The 14,442-nt window shown below is 41.9% G+C and overlaps 2 protein-coding genes across 5 annotated transcripts in view; one reads left to right on the top strand and one right to left on the bottom strand.

Moving 5' to 3' along the window:
* The window catches only part of RIOK1 (RIO kinase 1), a 28,605-nt gene extending 25,294 nt beyond the window's left edge, over window positions 1–3,311 (bottom strand). The window contains exons 1-2 of one of the 4 annotated variants that reach the window (XM_063812075.1): window positions 2,919–3,311; window positions 2,648–2,748 (exon numbers count right to left, since the gene is read on the bottom strand). In XM_063812075.1, coding sequence (XP_063668145.1) covers window positions 2,648–2,718 — 71 coding nt within the window. In that variant the 5' untranslated portion in view covers window positions 2,719–2,748; window positions 2,919–3,311. Of the gene's footprint in view, window positions 1–2,647 lie in introns of all 4 variants that reach the window. The other 3 variants (XM_063812076.1, XM_527225.6, XM_054686612.2) reach the window with 3 other exon arrangements.
* The window catches only part of CAGE1 (cancer antigen 1), a 63,043-nt gene continuing 51,571 nt past the window's right edge, over window positions 2,971–14,442 (top strand). The window contains exons 1-4 of the mRNA XM_054686613.2: window positions 2,971–3,519; window positions 5,505–5,722; window positions 6,832–6,919; window positions 13,694–14,103. Coding sequence (XP_054542588.1) covers window positions 5,528–5,722; window positions 6,832–6,919; window positions 13,694–14,103 — 693 coding nt within the window. The 5' untranslated portion in view covers window positions 2,971–3,519; window positions 5,505–5,527. The remainder of the gene's footprint in view (window positions 3,520–5,504; window positions 5,723–6,831; window positions 6,920–13,693; window positions 14,104–14,442) is intronic.

Below are 14,442 nucleotides of genomic sequence, written 5' to 3'. Positions count from 1 at the left end.
AATCTTTCTGTAAAACAAGAAAAAAGAAAGGGGGAAAAAAGGCTGGTGCAGCGGTTCACACCTTTGATCCCAGCTACTCGGGAGGCTGAGGCCATAGGATTGCTTGAGCCCAGGAGTTCACGGCTGCAGTGAGTCATGATCGTGCCACTGTACTCCAGCTTGGGCAACCCTGTCTCTAAAAAAAATTGTAATTAAAAAAAAAAAGCTTTCTGACAAAAAATTTGGGAATAAGTCTAAGGCAGTCTTACTTTGAACTCGATAACACTTTGCAATAAAAGAAGTTACATCAAGATTTGTGTTCCACAAAGAAATCCAAATCATCCCTGTTCATGATGGGAAGAAATGGTGAATACAGGGGCCAGGCACTACAAATGAGAGAAGTAGGCTGCACAATAGAAGTGGAGACTGGAAAACTGGGAGAAGAGGTCCAAGGTAAAGGGAGCACAACCAGTAAGGGCTTTTTTTTTTTTTTTTTTTGGCCATATTAGAATTCAGGCCTAGTGTTACCAGATCTTAATTTTTCAAGTGAAGCTGTAAGTCTGGATTTCTGTGTAAAATCTATCCCTTCACTGGCATAGTCAATTTTTACAAATAATTGTGCATACCAAACAAAACATGTCTGCAGGCCAAATTCAACAGAGGACTCAGTTTTTACCTCTCATGTACAGAAAAGGACAGAAACCATAAAAAAGCAGCTGATAATATGAGATACCAGCTGAAAAACAGACGAGTTTAAGTAAATTCAGATTATCAATCCCAATTTATTAATTAGCCATGGCTCTGAGGGTTCCCCGTGGACATGTGGAGGAAGAAAACAGACAATCATCAAACACTTGCTATTTACCAGGACTTCATACATATGCTCCACAGATTGATATATAATTGCCTAGAGTGGCATGTTAAAGTTGTAACTTTGCCAGATAATTCTTCGTTGTGGGGGACTGTCTTCTGCACTGCAGGATTTTTAGCAGCATATCTCTGGCCTCTACTTACCAGATGCCACTAATGCACCACCACCCCCAGCTGTGACATATAAAAACGTCTCCAGAAATTGCCAAAAGTCCCCTGGGTAGAAGTCGGGATGGCAACATCTTCCCCAATGGAAAATCACTGGTGTATCCTTACAATACCCTGGGGTGGATGGTAAATTAGTGCCCTCTCATTACCATTAACTACCCACTAGCTATGCTGGCTGTGTTTCTTCTGCTGCTTTTCTTCTCCAAAGCTTTTTGTACACTTCTCTGTAACCATAAAACTGGAATGCCCTTCCTCTTTCTCTGGCTAATCCCTACTCATCCATCAAGTATCAGCTCACTATCACTTGCTCAAGGAAGTCTTCCCTATTTTTCACCCACTTCTCCTTTGTACTACTTACCCAATTCGAATACAAATAGTCTAATTATTTAATAATATCGGTTTCCCCTGCTAGGGTGCAAGCTCTGTGTCATTCAGGATGGTATTTACCAATGCCTCCCTACCACCTAAGACTAGATCTGACTCACAGAAAGCATTCAACATACATATATTTATTGAAAACATCCCCAATAATTAACAAAATCCGCATGTAATGAATCCTTACTGTAAACATAAAGTACAAACTGTTTTCTTGGAATTCCAAAATAACTCCAATATGTTTCATTTTGCTTTTAGGCAGGAGTTATCCTTCATCCCTCTTTCCCCAGACCCCACGTCCAGTCTACCACCAAACCCTGCCACTTCTACCTCCAAGACATATCTTTAGGATCTGAGCTCTAGTCCCCACCATCTTTGAATCTGATTACCTTATTATTTTTGAACTGGTCTCTCTGTTCCACTCCCACCCTCCATGAACATTATCTACCTAGAAGAATGATTCCTTTAAATCACCAATCAAATAATGTCATTCTTCTGCTAAAATCCCTCCTATGGCTTTCCATAAGACCCACATTAATATCTGAACTTTTCACCATCACTTGTAAAGGTCTCCATGATCTGGCCCCCGTTCTTACTTCTCTATCACCCTACCAATCTTCTCAACTACCTCCACTGTGCTCTAGGCACTCTGGCCTCGGGGCCTTTGCTCTTGCTGTCCCTTCTGTGTGAAATGCTGTTCCCTCTGCTCTTGCCAGGATTAGCTCCTTGTCATTCAAATCTGGACTTAACCTTTCCCTACCCATTCAGTCACCACTTGGTATATCAAACGATTTGCATAGTCTACATCATTATTTGGTTTTTAAATGGTGTGCCCTCTCTTTCACGTAGAAGGTAAAGTTCCATGACAGCAGGAAGTTGGTTCTTCTTGTTACCTCCGGCGCCCAGGACAGAACATGGTACATATTAAGTGCTTAGTAAGTATTTGTTGAACGCTAAATGTGGTTAAAACGCAAAAACCCATGTTTCCTAATCGCTATCCCCAACTCTGCTTCCCAGTGACGCTAACCGACCTGAGAACCGCAGACTCCCTTGACAAGTAGCTTTCACTTAACTCTGCCGCGTGAACTGGGAGAAAGACCCAGCTGGGATGCAGAAACAGGCAAAGGGTTGTCAAGAGAGACGCTGAGTAATGAACCACTAGTCTCCCTCTAAACCTCAAACAAGAGTCCACGCCCCAAGGGGGCGGACAAGGAGAGAGCAGTAACCAGAGCCAGGGCACTGTACGGCCGCCTACCTGTCAGAGGAGTCCGCGTCGTCGAATTGCCCGGGGACCACCCGGCTCATGAGAAGCCGCCGGTAGTCCATGACTGGAGAGCGCCGCCGGAGGCCGCCGCTCTGCGATGGAAAGGAACGGCTCAGACGGATGTACCCACGGCCGATCCAAAGGCCTTGGCGTGGATATCCGCCTTGCAAACCATTCAGAAGCCAACAGTGGCCACCATGTGCGACGGGAAAACGGGACCAACAGATCCACCACCCTGCCACCCCAACCGGAAGCCCCTCACCGCCTCGCCCGGAAGTCTGACTTGAGCGGAAGTCCCGCCCCTGCGCCGAGCTGGGAGTCCGGAGCTCTCTGGATGGCGCGCCGTATAGGCCTGTGGATGTTCTGTGCTCTCAGGAAGGCGTGTTGAGTAGCCGGCCCGGCGAGGCCCGTGCTGGCCGTTTCTTCCCGGAGTTTTCGTTTCTGTACCCCACTTTGTGTTTACTGCGGCAGGAGGCGCCAGCTAGCCCACAGGCTGTTCGGCCTAGGGGGTCGTACCCTCCTAACTTCACCACTCTCTGGGAAGACACCGCACCCACAGTAGGGTCGCTCGGGCCTCGCGGGCTGCACCTGTCTCTGCGGAGTTCCCCCGGCGCGGGCGGACGTCACACAGGGGCGTTCCAGCACTCCGGGAGCCCGATTGCGAGTTTGTGAGAGTCCTTAGTGGAGGAGGTTGGAAAGCGTTCTCCCTCCCACAAAACCCGGTGCAGAGGGAGGGAGCGCCAGGTCCGTAGCGTGGGTCCAAGAAACTATGGATCCTGGAAGCGAGCACACTTTTGTGTCTTAAAAAGTTTGGTGTCTCGTTTTGAGGTGAAAAATGAATGAGATAAGTGCTTTTTAAAAAGGTAAAGTTTGTCTTACAACTGAAAAAGCTTTTAAACAAAACTATAGTTTTTGCGAGTAACTCCCGTGACACCTCTTTTAACTCCTATCTTAAAACAGCTTTAGAATGTCTCTGGAACAACTATTCAAACATTTGGTAAATATGTTAAAAATCCAACATAAACCTGTAAGGACAAATGAAAGATGGAAAAAATAGCCTAACTTTAAATTAAAAAGGCAAACTGGCAGATTGTGCAGTGCCACATGAGGGATGAACAAAGTTGTAGAAATGTAATTGGAAGTGCTGGGTTCACAAACAAGAAAACTAAGAAACAAGGCCTTTGCGCTTTTTTGCACTGGGAAAACAAAACAAGAATTTTTCAGATCTCACCACAATCCAGGCAGCATTATTTGAAAGACAAGGGAGAAGTGAGCATAAAGTTGGGCCTTTCACTGATCCTGACTAGTCTGCTTGGCTTACTTTTTTATATTTTACCAAGTGATGACATAGGTTTGAAAACAACTAATTTTCAATAAACTATTCATTCAGAAATTCAATAAAAGAATCCAGGCAGATGAGTAATGACTATAAATTGAAAGAGCTTGATAGAAATAAGTCATTGGAATGCAGGTTTTATTCAATCAATATTTGCTGTGTAGACAGCACTGGTCCATTTGCAGTAGGGGATATCGGAAAGCCCTAAGTATGCTCCTCTCAAGACATTTATGATCTGTAAACACAAACACTAACACCCTTGAAACAGTGGTGAAGCTCTAAAACAGTAAACGAAATCACCAAGTGCTGAATTGTAAGATAGAGATTTAGAGACTGAAGACATTGTAGGAATTTTGAAAATAGATGAATGGGTAGATGGGAAGGTTTTAGGAGAGAAGCACGTGCCAGGGCAGATGACTGAAGCTTAATTCGTAAGGAACATTATCTGTCTGCAGGGAAATGAGCCTGATCTGAGTAGAGCAGGGGAGTACTGGGTAGGTAATGTCACTCCAGGCTATGGATGGCCTGGAAGGACAAGAAGAATTTATAGACTCAATGTGAGTGGCCATCCTTTCCACTCTCAGCTCTGGAGCTCTGGACAGGCCTGAGGAAGTCAGGAGAATATGGACCAGTGTGGCAACATGGGATGGAAAGAAAGCACAGGTTACTGAAAGACTTTTTTTTTTGAGATGGAGTCTTGCTCTGTCACCCAGGCTGGAGTGCAGTGGGCCATCTCGGCTCACTGCAAGCTCTGCCTCCCGGGTTCACGCCATTCTCCTCCCTCAGCCTCCCAAGTAGCTGGGACTACAGGCGCACGCCACCGTGCCCGGCTAATTTTTTTTTTTTTTTGTATATTTAGTAGAGATGGGGTTTCACCGTGTTAGCCAGGATGATCTCGATCTCCTGACCTCGTGATCCGCCCGCGTCGGCCTCCCAAAGTGCTGGGATTGCAGGCGTGAGCCACCGCGCTCGGCCCTGAAAGACATTTTTAAAGGAGACATGGACGGGACTTGGTATCTGAATAGCCATGCATGATGACTTGCCAAGACAAGTCCAGTTTTCAAACACATGTACGTGAGGGAATAGGCGCAGTATAGGAAAGTGAGGAGGGAAAACTGAGTTACAATGCTGGGTTTGACTTGGTAGTGAGGTGTTCAAGTGGAAGGTATCAAGTAAATAAAAATCCAGGATTTTGTGGAAACTAATAGGTCTCTGATAATATTTTGTAAATATCCTTGATTAAATAACATAGCGATCCCTTCACTTCTAGGTCCAAAGCCTTCTAGGGAGTTATTGGATAGTAGCCAATACTGTTTGTTTTTCTCCAAATCAGTATTTACTACCATACCAAATTACGGTATACTCAGACTAAAATTTTTAATTTTTCTAATAACTTGACAAATGACATTTCAAATAAGGGCAGTGAACTTTGCTACTTTCTTAATGAGAAGAGGGATAGGGAAAAAACTTTTTGTTTGTACCTACTAATAGACACATTTTTTTTTTTTAAAGAAGTCTTCCATTGTTCAACAGTTATGAACAAGGACTATAAAAAATTTTGGTCATCACCTTCAGATCCTGTACATTTTGAAGTGGATACTTCTCATGAAAAAGTAGAAAGCATGTCAGAATCGGATACCATGAATATCAGCAATCTTTCTCAAGGTGTAATGCTTTCACATTCTCCAATCTGTATGGAAACCACCGGCACCACTTGTGACTTGCCTCAGGTGTGCATTGCTTATAAGTTCCAGGAGGCTCAGATGTATTCAGAATTCACATTGTCTTCCATAAGAAAATTTCTTCAAAACTATAAGGAACAATAAAAAAATATTCGGTGGACACATAAAGGAGGGGAATACAGGGTCTGGTTTTCCCAGTTTCACTAGCGTAAGATACATTTTGACCAGCCTAGGCAACATGGTGAGACCCCATCTCTGCTAAAAATATAAAAATTAGCCAGGCATGGAAGCGAGCACCTGTAATCCCAGCTACTCTGGAGGCTGAGACAGGAGAATCACTTGAACCTGGGAGGTAAAGGTTACAGGGAGCCAAGATTGCGCCACTGCACTCCAGCCTATGCGAGAGAGCAAGGTACATTTTTACACACAGTGTTAAAACTGATCCTTTCTAGCCAGGAGTGCAGCCAGGGGACGTGACCAATTCAGTCAGAGGCAGGACAAGAGCCCAAGGAACCTGACTTCTAGTCTAATGCATCTTCCACTTACATCAGTATGCAAATGATTCAGTTGTCATTCATAATGACATTGACAGCACCCTGCATGTAAATGACAACTTTCCTGTCTTCATGAAAATGCCTAGCTCCCTTTATTAAAAAATAAAAGACTGTAATGTCCCAATATCTTCATGAGTGTTGTGCTAAACGTTTGATAGTCAGTGACATCTGATTCCACTAAATAGGAATTTATAAAAATACATCAAAGATATATGCCTGTTTTATATATCTTCAGTGTTAAAAGACTGAAATAACAACCATCTTAATGCTGTTTAGACTAGATTTAATAAACATCAAATAATTATCAATACATAAATATGCTATCACGTATCCCTAAGTTTATAGTCACATGATTTGACTTACCAAAAAACCAAAATATTAAAATAGCAAGCTATTTGTTACATTGTTGTTTAATATTGGGACTCTGTTAGCATAGTTTTACTAAAAGGGAGCCAAATACATGCTGGGGAAAGATACTAGAAAGCACATTCTACCTATGTAATGAAATATTCTAATAGCAGAATTATGTAACAATGTGCAAATACCTTTAGAAGAAGCTTGTGATGTTTGCTTGAAGTATTGATGCCTTTTTTATTAATACAGAACGAAATAAAGAATTTTGAAAGGGAAAATGAGTATGAATCCACACTTTGTGAAGATGCTTATGGCACACTAGACAATTTGTTAAATGGTAAGTATCTACTTGTTAGCAATATGCAGAAGAGAGAAAAGTTTTTTTGTGTTCCGTGATAGTAACAATAGCCAGGTTTTGTGCTAAGCACTTTATATACATCATCACACTTAATCCACAAAAAATCTTATTGAAATAAGCATTTTAAAAAATTGAAGTAAGGGCTGTTTTTATCTTCATTTTACAGATAAGGAAAATAAGGCTGAGAGAGTAACTTGCCCAGGATTGTGTAGCTTTAAATGAATGAGCCGTGATCAAGTCTCAGACTCAGACACAAAAATTTTCTACTATACAAGTATCCTTAAATGTGTATTGAGGTTGGGTGTGGTGGATCATATCTATAATACCAGTGCTTTGGAAGGCCAAGGCGGGAGGATTGCTTGAGCCAGGAAGTCCAAGGCTGTTATGAGCTATGATCATGTCACTGCACTCCAGTGGGCAACAGAAGGAGAACCTGTCTCTTAAAAAAAAAAGCGGGGGCCAGGCACGGTGGCTCACGCCTGTAATCCCAGCACTTTGGGAGGCTGAGGCAAGTGGATCACCTGAGGTCGGGAGTTCAAGACCAGCCTGACCAACATGGAGAAACCCCGTCTCCAGTAAAAATACAAAATTAGCTGAGTGTGGTGGTGCATGCCTGTAATCCCAGCTACTTGGGAGGCTTAGGCAGGAGACTCCCTTGAACCCAGGAGGTGGAGGTTGCTGTGAGCCGAGATCGCCCCATTGCGCTCCAGCCTGGGCAACAAGAGCGAAACTCCATCTCAAAAAAAACCAAAACAAACAAAAAACACCAGGTACAGTGGCTCACACCTGTAATCCCAGCTCTTTGGGAGGCCAAGGCAGAAGGATTGCTTGAGTCCACTAGTTTGAGATCAGATTGGGCAATAGGACGAAACCCCGTCTCTACTAAAAATACAAAAAATTAGCCAGGCATCGTGGTCCACTTTGGAGGCCTGGGTGGGAGAATTACCTGAGCGCGGGAGGCTGAGACTGCAGTGAGCCGAGATCACGCCTCTGCACTGCAGCATGGGCAACCATAGTGAGACCTTGTCTCAAAAAAAAAAAAGAGAGCTGTGTGTTGATGTAACCCCAAATCTCTTATTCTAATCCTAAATTGACAGATGAAAGCTATTTAGGATTTAATCATATAATGAGATACATTGATCATGTTTTTGGTTTTGTTTTTGAAATGGATCTCACTATGCTGCCCAGGCTGGTCTCAAATTCCTGGGCTCAAGTGAGTCTCCTGCCTCGGTGTCCCAAAGTGTTGGGATTACAGGTATGAGCCACCACACCGGGCCCTACACTGATCATGTTTATTAAAGTAAATCTAAATGCTGTATACAAATGTCTTTATTTTTAATACTTGCAAATAATACTAAAATGAAAAGATTCGACAAGGCTTATTGAAATTATGGAATTTAATACATGCAGGTGTAAGAAAAATAAGCGCTGCCGAGGCAGGCGGATCACGAGGTCAGGAGATCGAGACCATCCTGGCTAACACGGTGAAACCCCGTGTCTACTAAAAATACAAAAAATTAGCCGGGCATGATGGTGGGCACCTGTAGTCCCAGCTACTCAGGATGCTGAGGCAGGAGAATGGCATGAACCCAGGGGGTGGAGCTTGCAGTGAGCCGAGATGGTGCCACTGCACTCCAGCCTGGGCGACAATAAGTGCTATAAGGATTAGAAAGGAAGAGAAGTAATTATCATTATTTGCAAATATGTACTTTTCTACATAGAAAAGTCATAAGCACCTACAGATGAGCTATTAAAACTAATAAGAAAGTTTAGAAGAAAGCTAGATATAAAATTAATATTAAAAAACCAATAGCATTCAATGCACTAGCAACAACAAATGTAAAACAGTAATTCTTAAAAACTTACTATTATCAGTAGCAGCACAAACTAAGGTACCTAAGAATAAATCTAACAAAAAGTGTAAGTTTCCATTAAAAAACATTATAAAACTTTCCTGGAGGCCATAAAAAATAATTAAATGTTTCATGTTCAGATTGTAAAGATGTCAGTTTTCCTGAAGTCTATTGATTAATGCAATTTCATGTATCCTACCTTAATCCTAACATCCCCATTCAGAAGTGAAAAAGTTAAAAAAAATACCCAATACAATTTTGAAAAAGAAGATGTGGAGACTTACCCTGCTAGATAACAAGAGTTATTAGTTATAGTAATTATAACAATGTATTATAGGCAGAAGGGTAACAAACCAGTGGGATAAATAAAAGACAAAGTCCAAAAGTAGACCCATTTATATATGAGGACACCTGGTATTTGATAGAGGTGTCATTATAAACCAGTGGGGGAGTTCATTTGGTTGTGCTGGAACGGTTGGCTCTCTCAATGCAGAAAATGATTAGAACCTTACCTCACACCAAATACAAAATAAAGTCCACATGGGTAAAGGCCTACATGTGAACTGCAAAGTTCTAACTTATAAAAGAAGTGTAGAAAATGCTGTATTAGTCTGTTTTCACACTGCCATAAAGAACTACCTGAGACTGGATAATTTATAAAGAAAAGAGGTTTAATTGGATCACAGTTCCACATGACTGGGGAGGCCTCGAAACAGAATCACGGCACAAGACAAACAGGAAGCAAGGCATGTCTTAAATGACGACAGGAGGGGCAGGGGAATTGCCAAACACTTTGAAACCATCAGATCTTGTGAGAACTCACTATCGCAAGAACAGCGTGGGGAAAACCGTCCCCATGATTTAATTGCCTCCCACCAGGTCCCTCCCTCAATACGTGGGGATTACAATTGGAGATGAGATTTGGGTGGGAATACAGAGCCAAACCATATCAAATGCCTTTGTGACAACAGAAAAGATTTTTCTTTTTTTTTTTGAGATGGAGTCTCGCTCTGTCACCCAGGATGGAGTGCAGTGGAGCGATCTCGGCTCACTGCAACCTCCGCCTTCCGGGTTCAAACTATTCTCCTGCCTCGGCCTCCTGAGTAATGAGACTACAGCTGCCTGCCACTGTGTACGGCTAGTTTTTTTGTATTTTTGTAGAAACAGGGTTTCACCATGTAGGCCAGGCTGGTCTTGAACCCCTGACCTTGTGATCTGCCGGCCTCAGCCTCCCAAAGTGCTGGGATTACAGGCATGAGTCACCACGCCCAGCCTAAGATTTCTTAAGACATGAGAAATGCAGGGCTGGGCACGGTAGCTCATGCCTGTAATCCCAGCACTTTGGGAGGCCGAGGCAAGCAGATCAGGAGGTCAGGAGTTCGAACCCAGCCTGGCCAATATGGTGAAACCCCCGCCTCTACTAAAAATACAAAAATTAGCTGGGCATAGTGGCGCGTGCCTGTAGTCCCAGCTACTCAGGAGGCTGACGCAGGAGAATCACTTGAATCCGGGAGGCGAAGGTTGCAGTGAGCCGAGATCGTGCCACTGACTCCAGCGTGGGTGACAGAGTGAGACTCTGTCTCAAAAAAAAGACAGGAGAAATGCAATCCATAATCGATGCATTGACTACATTAAGAAAACGTCTGTATGGCCAAAGTATAATAAAGTAAAAAGCATGGAGTGAAGATACATGCAATATGTATAATTGACAAAGATTTGGTATCTAAAATAAAGAACTACAAGTCACTTAGAAAAAGGCACATAATGGCTGGGCACGGTGGCTCGCGCCTGTAATCCCAGCACTTTGGAAGGCCAAGATGGGCGGATCACGAGATCAGGAGATTGAGGCAATCCTGGCTAACACGGTGAAACCCCGTCTCTACCAAAAATACAAAAATTAGCTGGGTGTGATGGTGGGCGCCTGTAGTCCCAGCTACTTGGGAGGCTGAGAAAGGAGAATGGCGTGAACCCAGGAGGCAGAGCTTGCAGTGAGCCGAGATCGCGCCACTGCACTCCAGCCTGGGGGACAGAGTGAGACTCCGTCTCAAAAAAAAAAGAAAAGAAAAAGGCACATAATTCAGGCCGGGCACAGTGGCTCACACTTGTAATCCCAGCACTTTGGGAGGCTGAGGTGGGCAGATCACATGAGGTCAGGATTTCAAGACCAGCCTGGCCAACATGGTGGAATCCCATCTCTACTAAAAATACAAAAATTAGGCGGGCATGGTGGTGCACGCTTGTATTTCCAGCTACTTGGGAGGCTGAGGCATGAGAATTGCTTGAACCCAGGAGGTGGAGGTTGCAATGAGCCGAGATCGTGCCACAGCACTCCTGCCTGGGTGACAGAGACTCTGTCTCAAAAAAAAAAAAAAAGGCAAGTAATAGAAAAACAGGCAAAGTATATGTATTAGTAGTTTACTAGGGCTGCCATAACAAAACACCACAAACTGGGTAGTGTAAACAACAGAAATTGATTTTCTCATTCTTAGAGGCTGGCAGTCCAAGATCAAGGTGCCAGCATGGTTGCTTTCTCCTGAAGCCTCCCTTCCTGGCTTGCAGATGGCCAGCTTCTTGCAGTGTCTCACATGGCCTTTTGTCTTTGTGTATGCCTTGCTGCTGTCTCTTCCTCCTCTTATAAGGACACCAGTCATACTGGATTAGGGCCTACCCTTGTGACCTCTTTTAAGCTCAATTACTTTTTTAAAGGCCCTGTCTGCAAATAAGAGTCATGTTTTGAGGTACTAGGGGTTAGAGCTTCAGCATATGAATTTTGGGGGCACACAATTAAGCCCATAACAGTATACAACAAGAAGATCACAGAAAAAGAAACCTGTAAGACCACTAAATACATGAAAGGATGTACATTAAGAAGGTCACAGTAAAATACCATTTCATGCATATGAATTTGACATGCTTTGGAGAGATGTGTAGAGCAAAGGAACCCAGAGGCTACTGGTAGAAGCATAAATTGGTACACTTTGGAGAGTAATTTTGCAATATCTAGTAAAGTTGAAGATATGTATTTTCTATAATCCAGCAATTTCACTTCTAGGTGTATCCCCAGAGCCTAGCCAAAAGTTTTTACATTGGCGTAGAAGGAAATATGTTCACTGCAGTGCTGTTTTTAAGGGCAAGATTAGAAGCAACTTAAATAGCCAACAAAAAAGGAATAAAGTGTAATCTTTCAGTAGAATGAACTACATATATATGTATTTATGTGGCTAAGCCTCAGAAGCAAAATTTTGTGTGAAATAACGACTTTTTTTTTTTTTTTGAGACGGAGTCTTGCACTGTCACCCACGCTGGAGTGCAGTGGCATGATCTCGGCTCACTGCAACCTCCGCCTCCCAGGTTCAAGTGGTTCTCCTGCCTGAGCCTCCTGAGTAGTTGGGATTACAGATGTGCACCACCACGCCCCACTAAGTTTTGTATTTTTAGTAGATACGGGGTTTCACCATGTTGACCAGGCTGGTCTCGAATTCCTGACCTCAGGTGATCCACCCACCTCAGCCTCCCAAAGTGCTAGGATTACAGGCGTAAACCACTGCCTGTATAAAAGTCCAAGACTTTTATATGGCTATAGATAGAGTGAGATGCTATTTATGTAAAATGTAAAAGCACATAAAACAATACTATATATTAATCACTCACCTAAAGTGTTGCAGGGTATTTTGGAGTTTGAGGGAAACAGTGACACTGGACATCTATCAGACCCCCACAATCTGTTAGCTGTAGTTTTCACTATAAACCCATACTATAGTCCTTCCTATGATGCCTTATTTGTAAAGGTAGGTTTTTGGAGGTTGCTATAATAAAAAGCAAGTCCCGTATGAAAATCATTGTGGAATAGGAAGTGAGAGTGGTGGTCTCCAATCTGATTCCACGATTTGAGGTGCTGTACGGTGCCTAACAGTGTACATCCAAGTAGTAAAGTGTGGTTGTTTAAGAATAAAATATTATATTTTTCTTTTAGCTTATGTGTATTTTCAAACAGCTAATAACTTAGGACAAATACTAGTTTGAACTTAATTATTTACTAAATGGAACTTAAGTATTCCTTTTGGTCCAGAGGTACTGTGAAAAAAAGTACTGAGACATTAAGGGTGTCACAAAATGAGGAAATCTGGGAACTTTATTCTTTGGCAAGATTATGTTGATTTTATTATTTAGGATACATAAATCAGTAGTAAAAGTAAAATGGGAATGGGAAGAATGAATACATATGGGCTTCAGTACACTGGTTATCTCTGGGGAGGAGGAAAGTTAGATAAAAGGGATCAATAATTTGTAACATTCTGTTTTCTTATTTGCTCCTGATTTTAAAAAACATTACATCTGCATAATTTGTCATATTGAAAAATACTATAGCATAGCATTTAGAAGTAGTAGTCTAGAATCTCAGCAGCACTGCTTAGCAGCCCTGTGACTTTGGACAAGTGACTTTAACATCTCTTACACTTCAGTTTCCTTATCTGTAAAATAGGGATAATAACAGTACTGACATCATGGGATTTTTGTGAGATTAAGCAAGTTTATATGTGTTTTCTATTATACTATCCTTGTCCTTTTGAAACATTGTATAATTTAAAACATCTTAAAATTACAGTACAACAAAAGAATTTTGAAGATCTCTTGAAATTTATTGTAATTTTATTTGACCAGAATTACATATAACACACTTTTTCCTAGCAGTCATTTGGGGACTTCTTTCCCCCATGTAAAAAGTTTTGTTTTGTTTGCTAGCACAAAACCATGCTAAAATTCACACAGTAAATGAGGTTGAAATAATATATAATTTTTAAGTGGCTACAGCAGTTTATTTGATAAATATAAATATAACTGTTACCATCCAAGTTCATGGTCTACTCGTTTTTATTTCCTTCTTTCTCTTTCTTATGAGATAACAACGTTGAAAATTACTCAACGAATGCACTAATTCAGCCAGTTGACACCATCAGCATATCTTCCTTGAGACAATTTGAAACCGTTTGCAAATTTCACTGGGTAGAAGCATTTGATGATGAAATGACAGAGAAGCCAGAATTTCAAAGTCAAGTGTATAATTATGCAAAAGACAACAATATAAAGCAAGACTCATTTAAGGAAGAAAATCCAATGGAAACTAGTGTTTCTGCAAATACAGACCAACTTGGTAACGAGTATTTTAGACAGCCTCCTCCTAGAAGCCCACCTCTAATCCACTGCAGTGGAGAGACGCTGAAATTTACAGAAAAGTCACTGGCTAAAAGTATTGCCAAGGAATCTGCCCTCAACCCTAGCCAACCTCCAAGCTTCTTATGTAAGGAAAGTGTACACAATAATATTGTAAAACCATTTGATAAAGAGAATAGTTCTAACCTAGTTCATCTGAGAGCTAATTATAAAGCAGAGGAGGTATGATTGTGATGGTCAGTAAAGCCTGTGGAGTATTAAAGGATGCATTTAAAAAATTGTATATATATATATAATCTGAGACTTTTCCAAGTAGTGTTAAATCACCTAGTTAGCATGAGGGACTTTGCTTCTCTGGGGAAAATGCATTCTGAGATCTTAGCCAATTCAGAAATAAATTTTTCTAGTAAAATCAAGTCCATACTTGAGGATTAGCTCTACCAAATGGTAATTTCTCTAAGGATCAGGACTGTCTTA

Source organism: Pan troglodytes, chromosome 5 (assembly GCF_028858775.2).
Source record: "Pan troglodytes isolate AG18354 chromosome 5, NHGRI_mPanTro3-v2.0_pri, whole genome shotgun sequence".
Classification (NCBI taxonomy): Eukaryota; Metazoa; Chordata; class Mammalia; order Primates; family Hominidae; genus Pan; species Pan troglodytes.
The sequence above is the reverse complement of the archived record's forward strand: the minus strand, read 5'-3'. Positions and strand labels throughout refer to the sequence as shown.